At 41.2% G+C, this 15,964-nt stretch overlaps 1 protein-coding gene across 2 annotated transcripts; it reads left to right on the forward strand.

Moving 5' to 3' along the window:
* Positions 1-2,172: 2,172 nt before the first annotated feature.
* Positions 2,173-15,909, forward strand: prpf40a (PRP40 pre-mRNA processing factor 40 homolog A). Of its 2 annotated transcripts, XM_079666502.1 has the most exons (26): positions 2,173-2,314; positions 4,055-4,183; positions 5,548-5,631; positions 6,203-6,221; positions 6,330-6,349; positions 6,442-6,483; positions 6,610-6,720; positions 7,033-7,153; positions 7,347-7,371; positions 7,601-7,807; positions 8,048-8,153; positions 9,606-9,670; positions 9,767-9,931; positions 10,616-10,724; positions 10,860-11,010; positions 11,161-11,294; positions 12,008-12,122; positions 12,318-12,409; positions 12,535-12,651; positions 13,422-13,559; positions 13,737-13,832; positions 13,918-14,004; positions 14,616-14,709; positions 14,817-14,878; positions 14,969-15,124; positions 15,318-15,909. In XM_079666502.1, the coding sequence occupies exons 1-26, from the start codon at positions 2,312-2,314 to the stop codon at positions 15,405-15,407; spliced, it is 2,538 nt and encodes an 845-aa protein (XP_079522628.1). In that variant the 5' UTR covers positions 2,173-2,311; the 3' UTR covers positions 15,408-15,909. The 2 variants fall into 2 exon arrangements, with proteins under 2 accessions (XP_079522628.1, XP_079522627.1); XM_079666501.1 differs by having other exon boundaries at positions 14,817-15,124.
* The last annotated feature ends 55 nt before the right edge of the window (positions 15,910-15,964 follow it).

Consider the following 15,964-nt stretch of genomic DNA (forward strand, 5'->3'; position numbering starts at 1 on the left):
TAAATACATCAGAGTTTATTGCAGTCTACCTCGAGAGTGGCCTCATCTGTTTCCCATCGCTATGTTGCATGCTTCACACTCCAATAGCACTTTGAATCCCAGGGACAACACCACGGTAAACAACACAGAGCAGCTTATAGGTAAGCTTCACATCTGTAATATCTGCTTTCCATTGTAAACACATCTTGAATACATGCAGTCACATAATATATCCAAGATTCTACTGAACACAAATAGCAAAAAACTGAAATCTATTTGTTCATAGGCCATCAAGCTAATTTTCTGTTTGAATAACCCTCATAATGGTTGAGCTACTGCTTAACCCAATTGTTTTGTGTGAAAAAATATATTATATGACCGGACTGCAGGAGCAAGACAACAGGGGAAGAATGATTGCCATCTGAATGGCACTTAAAGAGGGGAAAGAAAAGTGAGTAGACTGATAAATTTCTAATTTGCCACCATCATTGGGAATCATTCCAGCTATATAGTGCCAGGAGAACTGTGTCACAGAAGACAATAATTGGAAAATCACCACCACTTCTCCAAATGATCCCCAATACACCAAGGTAATTTTTCTGTGTCTGAACACCATGCTACTCCAGCTCCAGAAATGGACCACTGTGATAAGAGCTTAAATAACAGGAAACAAAATGATTCATTGTAACAGGATAAAGAATAGCTTTTTTGGCAAAGAATTCTGTATCATGAGTATGTCATTTAAGGATTGCAAATAAGGGAGAACATAAAATGTCATATTGACATTTAAGAAATAGGCTACAATGTGACACTGTTCCATCATTATTAATGACGCAGTACAAAGGTACACTTTTCATGACTGTAATGGAAGATGATGGAAATGATATTTTCAAGCTGTATAAGACTACTGCATGTACTTGTTAGTCTGGACAGAAAACACCTCTTTGTACCCATTAAATTGCCCTATTTGGCTATTGTATACAATAGTGATTTTATTTTGTTTTATTAATTAATTTGACTAGATCTGAATTGTATTTGCATTTGGCTATTGTAGCCAAATACGTTAATGTTTTAGGGCTTTAAGGAGGTTTTTACTGAGAGGAAGGAACATCATGATCACATTCTCACTGTTACACACATTTACACCTCAAATTAAAATTCAAAACCTTTATTTATCCAGGTGAAATCCCATTGAAATCATTGATCTCTTTTTCAAGAGAGACCTGCAGCAGTAGGTTCCACATGAAGACATAAAAACATAAACAACAGAACAACAAAAGGACATCATACAACAAAAATTACAGGGATTACAATTTACATATCTATCCACATGTATAGGTACCAACAGCATCTGATTGTGTAGCATCCAACCAAGCTTTAAAAACATGTAGTGGTTTTATACACCTGGAAGTTGTCCAGAGCAAGCACAGTCTAATCTGCTGTCCACTCAACGGGGATCTTTCTATTTTGAAAAATGTTTTATTAATTAATTTGACTAGATCTGAATTTTATTTGCATTTGATTTTATTGGACCTTAATTATTCAATGGTATTCTATTCAATATTCAATGAATAAATAATTAAGTATGTCAATGAAATAAATAAATGTATCTATAAAATAAATCCTGCAAGAAACACATGAAGCAGTAAGTATACAAATGTTTAAATATATATAAAAACATAGATTTCTATAAGGTTTTAAAGGACTTGTTTCGAAGCTCTTCTTTAATTTAATTCAGGGGAATCTTGATTGTTTTCTGAATATATGCCGTTAATAACTGTGTAATATATACCTGGCTGCTAAAATCCTTAGAACTGTTATAAGATGTGTATTTTGCAAATTGTGTAACTTGCTGCAGTTAAATACTCATCCAACTAGTGCGATATGTGCTATATGTGCAATATATATATATATATGCCGTTAATAATTGTGTAATATACACCTGGCTGCTAAATCCTAAGAACTGTTTCAGGATGTGTATTTAGAAAATTATGTAACTTTTTTTATTTTTTATAATATTTTATATCATAACTTAGTACTTTAATGCATGTAACACATGTAACATATGTAACATTATGTAACATTAAGCTGTCTGTGGCTCTTTTTCTGCTGTAACTATGTACTTTTCCCCTCTGTGGGACTAATAAAGGTATTCTGATTCTGATTCTGAAACCAAAACAGCATGGTCACAGGATTGCGCATTTCTGCAAATTATTGACGCAGGATGAAGCTGCGGAGTGTTTACCTTTGACCTCTCTTCGGCGGAGCTAGTTGAACCAATCGCTGGGCTCGTTGTTGAGAAGTTTCTCGGAGGTCCATACCCCTCGTCAACATGGTGAGTACAATTCATTCAACAAAATAGCGTATTTACAGTAAATTAAAAGCCAGTAACTGTGAGAAATGTATATGTTGTTATTTCGTGTTCAATACATTACCGTCTATTTTTCTTCATGTTGCCATAATAATGTTTAACGTCCTATAGCATCACAGGTTAGCATGTCGTGTTAGCGCGGAGCTAATATAGCGGCACACACATATCATCATGGTTCCGACTATGTCCTGGAACTAGTATCACAATAAAATAAAGGTGGACATCACTTACATGTCTATAAGCTTGGTTTATTTATATTATTTGTAAATACGTCTAACAGTGTTCATAAACTTAAACCAAATGGTTAAAAAAAGTGTTTAGCTAACTGAACAGTTGGCTAACTAGCTTCGTAACTCACGTAGCTATACACAAACCACTATTATTCTCCAGGAGTTAGCCAGTCTAGTCTTTCATTACGAGCAGCATCTTATACTTGCAGTTATCTAACAAGTGGGCATCACTCTGGGGCAATTATGAGTTTTTGTTATTTTATACAACAAAACTGTTTTGTTATTATTGAGATTTACGCCAAATAAAATGGACAAATTCAAAAGTCATCTTCTGTTTCACAAACACTGCTAACATTATAGCTAATGATAAGTTTGGAGTTTCTCTGGTAACGTTTATAATTCGTGGTATTGTGTTACATTGGACAGCATTTTATATAAAGTTCCATATACCTTAATGAAGTCCAATATGAGCTTGAATAATAAAACTTTTTCACAAGGTTAGTTTATTTGTATAGCACATATCAAACTCAAAGGCAATTCAATCTGCTTTAAATAGGCAATAACACATAAGCATTAAAAACGAAATAAATTGAACAAATAATATTTCATAATAGAGATTAAAATTAGTTTTAAAAATAAATACAGATTGTGCTGCAAGAAGTTTCTGAAGTGCAATGATAAGACATAGTTAAATAACCTCTGGAAAAGCAGCAATAAAAAATCAAGGTTTTCAGCCTTGATTTTTTTTTAAACGAACAGGTTTGGGCCCGATATTTACGAAGTTTGTTCCGGGTCTAAGGATCATACAATCTGAAATATATATCATAGGTCTTTGCACGTGAATACGTTTGTTCAGCCAACTCACACACATCCTCATCAACCAATACTGTTGAGATTTAGTTCAAACTGATTTTGAGAGGTGTTTCACCCAATGGTATTTGCGGAAGCTGTATTTTTTTGGTGCTCTTGAGTTGTTCAGCCTTGTACTGACAGGTGTTTATTATTTGTTTATAAAAATGTGGAATAATACTACATTTCTTAACCTTATTATTTAGGTAATGCATGTTATGACCAATAGTTATTATTATCTTAAATATGCAACTGAAATATTGTAGCAAACAAATCTAATTTGCCAACATTTTTTTAATGTAAAGACACATTTGAGTTCACTAACTCTATGTGGTGATTCTTATTAATGACAGTCATCATCGGACGCCAATAATGGCCCGAGCCAGGCGCCACCTTATCCGGGTGTACCGCCCTCAAGGATACCCCCCCCCAAGGATACCCCCCCCCCCCCCCCCCCCCCCCCCCCCTTTGTAAGTCAGTGACAGATACCGTTTTTGACAATGAGCTTTCCACCTCTTGTTGCCAGTCGTCATACAGAGTTTTGAACTTAGAGTGGTAAATATTAAAGGTCTTGATTCATGTTTAATGTAATCTAATGCATCTCTTCTGATACTCATTGGTGTAGATGGGACCACCAGGAATACCGCCTCATTACCCACCCCTCGGGATGCCTCCCATGGGACAGCGTCCGCCCAGCATGACTCCTATGCCTCCTGGTATAATGCCACCAATGGGGGCCCCACCAATGGGACAGGTGAGTCTTGGAGGAAGCTTGTAGGTTTTGTTGAGTTTGGGTTTGTTAGTTCTAAGAGAGAGATGGCCTGTGTGTCTGCTGCTTCTCCCACACCAGAATGTATCCCGCTCCTAATGATGCCTGTCAGGATACTAACGTTATGGACTCATCTTCTGATGAATGGATATGACTGATCTACCCATCTAGCCAAATGTGCATTCATTATTCATGTGCAGTATTTGTCAACAGAGCTAGAGTGCATTTTATTTATTGTTTTTATGGTGTAGTCTTATTTATTTAAGTTTATAAATCTAAATAGTTTTTTTACATACTACTTAAAAGTTCTTGTGAAATAGAAGGTTATTGTTATTTTGATGGGTGTACTTGCGCTTCTTTATTATCATTATATCAAATGTTTTGAAAATGAGAGTAATACCATTTATTGCAATTTATATCTGGGACAATATTTTGTCCAACAAAAGTAGTTTGCGTACTCATGAGTTAAACAAGGGCCTACCACCTGTGCTTCAAATGAAAAAGCCAGATGACCGGTGTAATCACTCTAATGAAGAAAGACAATTGGTGATGAAGTGAGTCTGTGGTTGGCGGTTAAAGATTCTCTAGTGTAACTTTTGGCTGGTGTCCTTGTGCACTCGTGGATTTTCCTTTGCAATGTGGGATTTTAACTTGCATTACTGTCGGTTGGTTCACTTTTCGTCTTTCTTAAATGAAAATGGCAGCTTACCTGGCAAAATGGACGTCTCTACTTTACAACCCCCATTTTTCGGGATCTCGTTATTACTTTGGTGAGCACAATGCGATCATAACTGAAAGTCAGTGGTCAAGAATAAACAGAAAACAAATCCTAGTTGTTATAAAGTAAAGTTCCTTCAACATATTTTGGTTACTATAATATAATTCTGCACTGCTAATTCAGCATGACAAACATCAGTTGAGAGAAGATGGTTGTCGCTGATTAATTTAGCACTCAGAGACCTCTTTTGAACATCATTCAGTTAGTCACATTTTTGTTGTTGTAATTATTCTATTTTTAAAACTAAGATAGATTGCATAGCAAGCACATGTGGTCCTGTAATGCATATAAATAGGTGTGATTTTGTGTGGGGGGGGGGGGCGTTGTTTGAACAAGGAACAAGTCTAGAAAGGTGGCGAGAGGATGGGTGTGTTGCTGCTTCACAGATTGCAAGCTGTGGCATCACACCATTAAATCAGCACGGCAGCCTCTGTCTCAGTCTCACCTTCCTCCCCAGTTCCTCCACTCAGACACCGACACCCTGCCTGTCTCACGCTGGGTCTTAATGCCCTCCCTGCACTGGGTGGTATGGAAATGCCAGATGAATATTTCATGGTACTTCTTTTTTTAGATGCCAGGCATGATGCCTCCCATGATGCCAGGGATGATGATGCCCCCTCGCATGCCATCTGCGGCTGTACAGCCAACGGGACCGGTAACTATCCTCCCTCCTTATTCCATCAGTGCTCTGTTTCACACTTCTTCAAAATACACTACAATGTGTGAAACACTCAGCGTATCATCTGCTCCGCCAAGTTAGACATGAATTGATGTCATTCCTTAAAACGAGAGAACAAAATTGCATAAAGTGGCTGATAAAAATTCAAATGAACACCTGCGTACAATATGTTCCTTGCTGTCACTTTTAGTTTTGGCTTTGGTTTCGTTGTGACTTACTAAACATAATAAAACACACGTAAATGTTTCTGATGAGTTAACAATTTATGTAAATGAGCAATCTGATTTATTTATTGTGACAACATCCAGGCCATTTTAGAGATTGTAAGACATCTACTTGATCATCACAATTATATATTCGCATCTCGAGGGTGTGGAGTTTCGTTGTAATTATGAAAGATTAGTCAGTCGCCGTGAATTGTGAATGATGACTCTGCTATCCCATCCGAATTCATCATTCAGTGTTGGAGACGCGTCGATGCCAACTTCTAGTTTTGTGAGTGTTTCTTGAAGAAATAATCCACTAATTAAAATGGTCTTTTCCACAGCCTGGTGTTGACTCCGCAGGTAAGCTCCTTCTTGTGTCACTTTACCTAGAATTCATTTTCTTGCGGATGTTGCCTTCATTAAAAAAAAAACAGCGTCTGACGTATCTATTTATTTGTATCCTCACAGCTGCTGCACCTGGAACAGCTGTAAGTGCAACATCGTTTTAACAATTCAGATGTATTTATAGTAATCATTACTTCCAGTCTAACATTTGTAATCACTTATTCTGTCCCTGCAGAGTACCACAAATGGATCTCCACATGAAGATCAGCTAAAGAAGGTTTGCGCAAATATATAAGAGACAGAGATATAAAAAAAAACAGTTGACCAATATTAGGTTGGGCCTGCTTTGTTTCTTTTTGTAACACCGAAGCACTGACTTATTTATTGTGTTTGTCCCCGTCAGAAGTCCCTGTGGACAGAACACAAATCTCTGGATGGGAAGACCTATTTTTACAATACAGAAACCAAGCAGTCCACATGGGAGAAACCGGAAGATCTGAAATCTCCTGCAGAGGTACAAACACTCTTCACTTGCACAACACCAATAACATCTTTTAATGTTCCTCCGAGAACCTTTTCTTTACTCTCTTTCATTCACAAAATGTTTTACAGATTGAAATCCTATCTGTCTATTTGTTGGCAACTCTGTACATTTATGATAATTCATTCAAATGTACTTCCAGAATCAGAGACATTTCATTATATTCCACATGTCTATTGTAATAAAATGGTTATAGAAGAACTTATGGATCACAGCATCACACTAGTTATCTCTGTGCTTTGTAACATACCTCAAATAAGTTTCTTCTGTTTTGTCCTCTTTTAGCAAATGCTGTCTAAATGCCCCTGGAAGGAGTACAAGTCGGACGTAGGGAAGCCTTACTATTACAACTCTCAGACGAAGGAGTCCAGATGGACCAAACCCAAAGACCTGGAGGATCTGGAAGGTAAAGAGCGGCTCTCTGATGTCAACCCTGTAGTTAGAAAGGCAGTGACCTGATGAATGGTTGTTTATAGGGGGTGTGGGCATCATTGATGTACAGACACAGGAAGCACACATACAGGGCATTTCCCTTTATCTGCAGTACACTTTGAAATGAAACAAGTACCCTAACAGCTTTCTCCTTTTGTCTGTTCCAGCTATGATCAAAGCAGAGGAGAATGGGTAAGCACTTCCTGTTTACCACTGGTTACTCCTTACTGCTGCTACACTATGTATTATATACAACAAATACAGCGGTTATTGAACTTTATTTCTCCCTCTACAATATTAAACATTTAAATTGATTATTAATACGATTTCTATTCTCATGTAGTAAATGCCCGTCAGCTATTTTGTCCTGCTCCGCTTCCCATCATGTGGTGTGGATTGACCCTTTGTGGTTTGATTTCAGCACGGCAGAGGCCATGGCTCCTGGCACCACAGCAACTCCTGCAGATAATGCAGCCGCTATGGCAACCATAATGGAGGCGGAAGCTGCAACAGCGGTCTCAGAGGAGCTATTGGCTCAGGTTGCCATGCATCAAACAGCTGAGGTCAAGACTTCAGACGCACCTGTGGCTCCCTCTGAGCCCTCCGCCAACACAGAGCTCACAGCCAGGTAAAGAGACGGATACTGTCTCCAGCACTCAGACACCATAATCATCAAGTCAAACCCAGACACATAATGGCTCTGGCTTTATGTGCACAGCACTCTTTCCACGTAATGGAGTCATGGATGAGCAGGTCTATTTCTGTGGCTCATAAATCCATTCAACCCATTGTGATGAATGCGTAAAGTCTTAAATGCTTGATGCAAACACGTCTGAGTTAATGCATTAACATCTGCTTTTGCACTCAGCGTTGAAGTCATAAAAGAAGAACGACCAGAGCTTCAGAAGAAAACGTACAAATGGAACACGAAAGAGGAAGCCAAGCAGGCGTTCAAAGAGCTGCTGAAGGAGAAGGTGAGTCCGGCCGTCACATGGGGGAGAGCCAAAGGCCACGCAGTGACCGTGTAGAGGAGTAATGCAGTGTGGGGGTGGGTACCTGCAGTGGGAAGGACACAAACACCCATTTCTTAAAGAAATAAGAGATTTTGATCTGGAAGGCTTGTTTTTAAGGTTCTTTTTGATCTCGTCAGTCTCTCCACGCCTGGTGTGTTTACCAGCACATACTAGACAGTTTGATCTAGATCTAATCCCTGTGCCCCCCTCCCCATGAGCCCTTGGGAGGTCTCCGCTCAGTTGTTAAGCCCCCCCCCCCTCCTGTTGCTGTGGATGTGTTGTGCAGCAAGGTGGCCTCGAACCACCTACCTCCCAACGCTGCTATATTTAGGCTCTTTTTCATTTTGTGCACAAAGCTCTCCTCTTTGCTGCCATTTCCTTCCAGATGGTAATGGCTCTGTCTTTATGATTAGCTTTATTGGATCAAAGGCAAGGGGCTGGCTGGGTTAGGGTTAGACAGTGAGAGAAGGTGGCATGCCTGAGTGCGTTAGAATTAGGCCTGCACGATATTGGAAAAAACTGACATTGCGATTTTGTTCCACCTGCGATATGAAAACATACAGGAATTGAAGAAAAGACAGTTTTTTCCCCCGCAGACCATCCTTTGTTGAACTTTAATGCTATACAATTGGTCTTTTTTTTAACAATATTTAACCGGATGAAGGATTTTAGTCACGGACGTCTGGATCTTAAGTTATCAGAGCAACAAGCTGAGCTAGCTCGGTTAGCAGCGCCGAACTGCCCTGGAGAAACACATGAAACGACTTTATTCAGTGTTTTTACCTTTAATCACGGGGTCCGTGTGCTTTGGAGATTTGATTGTGATTGGTGGTTTGCTGTGCATGCAGAGCCTGCATGTCAGTCACTCAAGTACCCCTGACCTGAGAGCTGCGCAAGTTTTCCTTTTGTAGCAAGGAGCAAAATAATTGTAACATGACGTGTTAGAGTTAATTTGCCTACTTAATATGCAAGTCCTAAACATTTTTTTGGACTGCGTCCTGCGATGTGAATATCGCGATTATCGTCACGACACAGCATATCGTGCAGCCCTAGTTAGAATAACTGTGGCAATTTTACAAGACAGAGGCGTGCGCTGGAATCAGTTGATTATGGATGGAGTCGCTCCCTGAGAGGCAAGAGGCAGAAAAGGCCCTCACACAAGTCCTCGTGGCACTTTGAATGATTGCCTCTCTACACCTCTTAACCAGCCATCTATTAGTCATTAAGGAAATGTGTTGACCGCCATGAGATGAAGCAGCTGATTGTTCCTCTGCCTGCCCTACTTTCTTCTTCTAACAAAGGGCAATTCAAAAGTTTTCCCCTTTTGTCGTTTCAATATGTTGGGAATGTAACATGTTGCCAGTTTAAGAGTAAGGGTCATCACGATCTTGAGTTGTACTCTCTGTTTTTCAGGGTGTGTCCTCAAACTCCTCCTGGGAACAGGCTATGAAAATGATTATCAATGATCCTCGCTACAGGTACACTTTTCTCCTGGGACCAGTTCATGCTGTTTACAAAAGCAGGCAATAACACAATGCCAATCTGACCTTAAAATCTCCCTTTTCTTGTCAAAGCGCACTTCCCAAACTGAGTGAGAAGAAACAGGCGTTCAATGCCTACAAAGTCCAAACGGAGAAGGAAGAGAAGGAAGAGGCCAGGATTAAATACAAGGAGTCCAAAGAGACCTTCCAGAGGTTCTTGGAGAACCACGACAAGATGACTTCCACCACCAGATACAAGTAAGGACTGCCATGATCTCACTGAGGGGTTTTCTCTATTGATTAGTGGTTGGCTGGATGGTCTCTATGATTATGCAGATGGGTCGGTGAAAGGTCAAATATGGGTCCTCCATCACGCAGTTACAGCACGCTTCCTCTTTAAATGCTTTGACCCGTTAGCTATTGTCACGCTGTTTACATTACATAACGTTGCTCCTTTAGAGAATGGACTTAATGAACACTGTGATTTGTTGATGTTGGGGCTCAGGGTCTTTTCCAGTGAATGACACACATACAGGCAACGGAGAGGTTTCATCTACAACTTCATGAAGTGTGTGTGTGTGTGTGTGTGTGTGTGTGTGTGTGTGTGTGTGTGTGTGTGTGTGTGTGTGTGTGTGTGTGTGTGTGTGTGTGTGTGTGTGTGTGTGTGTGTGTGTGTGTGTGTGTGTGTGTGTGTGTGTGTGTGTGTGTGTGTGTGTGTGTGTGTGTGTGTGTGTGTGTGTGTGTGTGTGTGTGTGTGTGTGTGTGTGTGTGTGTGTGTGTGTGTGTGTGTGTGTGTGTGTGTGTGTGTGTGTGTGTGTGTGTGTGTGTGTGTGTGTTTTCAGGCCTGCGTGTTCAGGCCTGCACTGCATCAAACAGATGTGTTCATTTGGCCTGTGAAATGCTGCCCTCATGTGGTTGAGTGTTTGTGTGTCTGCTATCTAGGAAAGCAGAACAGATGTTCAATGAGCAGGAGGTGTGGAGCTGCGTACCGGAGAGAGACAGGCTGGAGATCTACGAAGACGTTCTGTTCTACCTTGCTAAGAAGGAGAAGGTGAGGCTGAACTCCCTCAGAGTCTGATGACACCTTCATGTTCATCATAATGTTGTACTATTATTCCTTATTATTCGGGGCTTTGTAAACAATGGCACCATTAACATCCTGCTTCTCTCTACAACATGTTTCCAGGAGCAAGCCAAGCAGTTGAGAAAGAGAAACTGGGAAGCTCTGAAGAACATTCTAGACAACATGGCCAACGTGACATACAGCACCACCTGGTCGGAGGCACAGCAGTACCTGCTGGACAACCCCACCTTCGCTGAGGACGAGGAGCTGCAGAGTACGAGAGCACAAATACAAATCTTTATTTAGCGACTGAGACAGCGAGAGCTTTCTATCTCACTTTATTTCAAATCACCACAGTTCTCTTGGCTCCGTGTTTAAACTTCTCCCAGTTGTCCCTGCTGACGGTGTGCTTCCCCGCTGACAGATATGGACAAAGAGGACGCCCTCATTTGTTTTGAGGAGCACATCCGGGCGCTGGAGAAGGAGGAAGAGGAGGAGAAACAGAAGACTCTTCTCAGGGAGAGGAGACGACAGCGCAAGAACAGAGAGTCTTTCCAGGTGAGGGGGAACAGAGGGTCAACACCTGAGCATCTTAACGCTCTCTCAAACTGACAGTCAGTGAGTCAGAGAAGTGCATGCTTCGTGTCCTTCATTCACACGGTGCGCTGCCAAACGTTTGGAAACAGGCTGATGCTCGGCTGCCTGTAACTTGTGTTCATCCAAACAACTCTGCACTGACTCAGATATATTCACTGTCCTCAGAGCTGTTCATAGCACGCTGTTCAGCAGTGGACGCGTTTTATAGGGGGCACTAATCACTAAAGTTCAGTCGCTGTCAGGCACCAACCCTCAGGTCTTAAAAGTGAATCCAATGAAAAAGTGCCTTAAACCTTCCCCACTCAACTTCTCCCTGGATATATTACTCCAGTTAACATTTTCCTAATGACTTTATGGTCTCAATCGTTAGCGTCGAGTCTTTTTGAAATGTTCATTTTATAAATGATGGCCCCATTTAGGCTGAACAGGTAGTATGCCCCGCTGCTGAGAAATGTACAGAAAGAGACTCCTTCCATTTCATTTAGATGTTACATTTCTCACGTGCAAAGGTTCATAATTGCTTCAATCTTACATAGTCCTGTATTCTGTTGCTGTTTAAGATCAATAATAATAATAATAATCTAAATCCACCTCACAGAATGGACCCTTCCCGTCTGTACCTCCATTCTCTTTCATTTGCTGTCTTGAATTTACATTTTGTTGTTTTCTCTCAGAAATTCCTGGACGAGCTCCACGACCACGGTCATCTCCACTCCATGTCCGCCTGGATGGAGATGTACCCGACCCTGAGCTCTGACATCCGCTTCGCCAACATGCTGGGCCAGCCCGGTAGGACACACACACACACACACACACACACACACACACACACACACACACACACACACAGCATGTAAATACTGTATGAACACTACAGTGGATTGTTATTTTCATTCAGTTCACATTTGTTTTTATATTTCAACACAAAACCAAACCATGCACACACACATTCCTGTTTAGTGAGACTCCTCCTCTGTCCCGCAGGCTCCACTCCCCTAGATCTGTTCAAATTCTATGTGGAAGACTTAAAGGCGCGCTACCATGACGAGAAGAGGATCATCAAAGATATTCTGAAGGTAAGATCGGTGTGCCTCTTTATCTCTGTCCCCTTCACATCCGCTCACATCAGGGTTTCTGTTGAGATATTTTGTTATTTTCGGTCCATCAACCTGCTCATGTCCCTCTTCCTTTGCGCTGCCAGGACAAAGGCTTCCTGGTGGAGGTGAACACCAGCTTCGAGGACTTTGGCTCCGTCATCAGCTCAGACAAGAGAGCCACCACGCTGGACGCAGGGAACATCAAGCTGGCTTTCAACAGTGTAAGACTGACATGTTTCTCCTGTAGCTCCTTAAAGGTCACCTATTATGCTAAATCCACTTCTTCATGTATTTTATACATAAACATGTGTCCCCTCTGCGTAAAGAGATACGGAAAGATTCCCTCTTTTTTTGTCCTGATCCATTTCTATAAAAACCTGTCTGAAAATGAGCTGATCAGATTTTTGCTACTTTATGATGTCATAATGATTTTTTGGCTTGTGCAACGATTAGCCAATCACCAACCAAGGTAACCCCCCCCCCCCCCGACCTTATCACCTGAATCTCCTCCTTGAGCACTATTGTGTTCTTTTTAACCAAATATCTCTCAGAGGAGCGTGGGGAGTGGCTCCTTATTTTCATCTAAAGTAACAGACCCAGAATCAGCACTTTTGAAACAGGGCTTGAACAGAGGGGATTATGGGATGCTGCAATGCACGATCTGTTTGGTGTTTGGATCCAAACACTTCAGTTGTTTTGTATACATCTGAGACCTATAACATATTGATGAAAAACAGTTTAATAGGGGACCTTTAAGAAGAACCCAGAGGCTGGTAAACAATTACATTTACAGGAAAAGTATTGAACAACTTATCGTAAGAAAAATGTATTTTATTTCATGAAAAGCTTAATATTTCATCTTGAGCATGGGTTACCTCTGTCTTTGGATGTGATGCTTAAAACTCACCTCTCTGTTATGTCGAGGCTTTTCCAACTTGTATTGTTTTAGAATTGATTAGTTGAACTCATTTTCCAATCTTTGTCTTTGTAGTTACTGGAGAAGGCTGAAGCCAGAGAGAGGGAGCGAGAGAAGGAGGAGGCCAGGAAGATGAAGAGGAAAGAAGCAACCTTCAAAAACATGCTGAAGCTGGCCACCCCCCCCCTGGAGCCCGAGACCACGTGGGAGGGGGTAAGACCTATGGAACGACTCTTATGCTTTAAAGCACCAGCTGATTTGTGTTTACATCGCTCTCCTTAATATTCAGTTTGCATAGACTGCTCATAGCACCAGGTCATAGGTCATAGCACCAGGTCATAGGTCATAGCATCAGGTCGGTTTACTGATCATGATCTGTGATGATTTCAGGTCCGAGACAGATTCCTGAAGGAATCTGCGTTCGAAGACGTGACTCTGGAGTCGGAGAGGAAGAGGATATTCAAAGACTTCATGCATGTCTTAGAGGTGCGTGTGTGGCAGTGGGAATGAATCATCTTGGTGACAATGTTTATTACCAAGGCATGTCTTCACCCCGTCTCTTCTTCTACAGCATGAATGCCAACACCACCACTCCAAGACAAAGAAGCACTCCAAGAAGTCCAAGAAGCACCACAGGAAGCGCTCCCGCTCTCGATCGGTTAGTCCTCGCCGCGCACACAGATCCCTCCGCCTTCCCCTCAGGCTCCTCTTCATGCCTCATTAACCTGTGCTTCCCTCCACCTTCATTTTTCCACATGTTTCCACTAGGGCTGTACCCGAATATCCGTTCGTTGGAGTACTATCCGGGTTTCAATTTCGCTATTCGGATATTAGTTTTTCTTTTCGTTTTTTTTTTTTAATTTATTGAAATCTCCAATATCAACGTCAGAGCTTTTGCCTCTTCGGTGCTAACACTTAACCATAAACGTTATCGTTTACTTTCTCAGTCTTTATACTAGATATTACTTTTTCTCCATTAATCTCTGTCACGTTGTTTCCATTGTAACAACAACTTCCTGTCAACTGCGCTAACTCTCCTTCAAAATAAAAGCATGTCCATAAATAGGAAGCCAAGCCAAATTACACTTAAGACATTTACGACTGCAACGAAAGTAACAAACACAATGCGATATCCTTTTCAATTTCAAAGAACACAAATTGGGTTACATTAACAAATAACTATAAAACAACAATACTGTAGAATAACAAACAGAATGCCGTGAATACACGTGTTGAAGCGGTTCCTCATGTCTCCACATGTTTCCACAGGGCGGCTCAGAGTCTGAGGACGATGAATACCACAAGAAGAAAAAGAGGTCGCAGTCCAAGTCTCCTTCTGAGCGCTCATCTTCTGGAGAATCTGGTGAGTGGCTTTCAAAGCTCCCATATATTCATTTCCTCAGTGATGGAAGAAGAGCAGCATTTTGACATGTTACTGACATGTTACTGACATGTTGTGCCTCTAACCAGAGAGAAGCTACAAGAAATCCAAGAAGCACAAGAAGAAGGGAAAGAAGAGGCGCCACAAGTCTGTAAGGAACCACTCCCAAGTGCATGTGTTGTGTTTCCATGTATGTGTACGTTGTGTATGCTTGTGCACTAATGGTGACTCTAACCACCAGGGATCACCAGACACTGACACTGAGAAGAAAGGGAGAGAGCGCGACGGGAAGCGGGAGAAGGACTTGGAGAAAGATAAAGAGAACGACAAGTCCCGAGGGAAACCTCGCTCGGACTCTAAACAGAAGTCCCCTAAAAGAAAACCAGTTAAGGAGGAGGTAGGTTTCCTAAACGGATGAAGTATTTTCTAACAGTGATATTTGAATAGCTGTTGTTGTGACCACGTAAAGCATGTATGGTGTTAGCCAATGGGCGAGGTCATCACTATGATCGTGTGAAAACTCCCAAACGTTCATCTTTACACCAGTTAGTCATTGTTTGTGTTTCACTGAGTCTGTGTGTTGTGTTCAGGGCGGCTGGGATACGTCAGGCAGCGAGCTGAGTGAAGGAGAGCTGGAGAAGAGGAGGAGAACTTTACTGGAGCAGCTGGATGCCCCCTGATGATCACGTGTCATTGTATTGGTACACTTACAACATGCATTCCCCTCTGAGCTCCTGACTGTCCGGGGACTGAGTTGTTGCATCGCTCTCCGGTATTTATGGGGTGTGCGAAACTGAGCTTTAGCTTATTTGGTGACTAATTTGAGTTCAGGAAACCGATCAGCTGATCAACCTTTCATTGTCAGGTTGTCTTTTTGTTGCTTTCGTTAGTTGTTTTTTTTAGTTGATTGTAGCTGTACATGTTTTTCATTGCCAATCATTTTTATACTCAATTAAAAGTATATCCTGAATGTCACACTGACTGTTCTTCGCCTGGAGAAGTAATAGGTTCTAATCTAGGACAACATATCTTTCATAATCTCTTATTCATCCTCAGAGATAATTAAACCGTTTTTTTGATCTGGTCTTAACTGCAGCGGAGTTGTCCATTAAGGTTTTAATGGGAGTGTCTGTTCAAATGGAAATATTGTCGTGAAATGCAATAAAATACTGGTTCAATGATTATTTTTGTAAATGCATTCAAAGGCTCAAATATGGAAGTATGAGTCAGGCATATC

This window comes from Notothenia rossii (genome assembly GCF_949606895.1).
Source record: "Notothenia rossii genome assembly, chromosome: 2".
Lineage (NCBI taxonomy): Eukaryota > Metazoa > Chordata > Actinopteri > Perciformes > Nototheniidae > Notothenia > Notothenia rossii.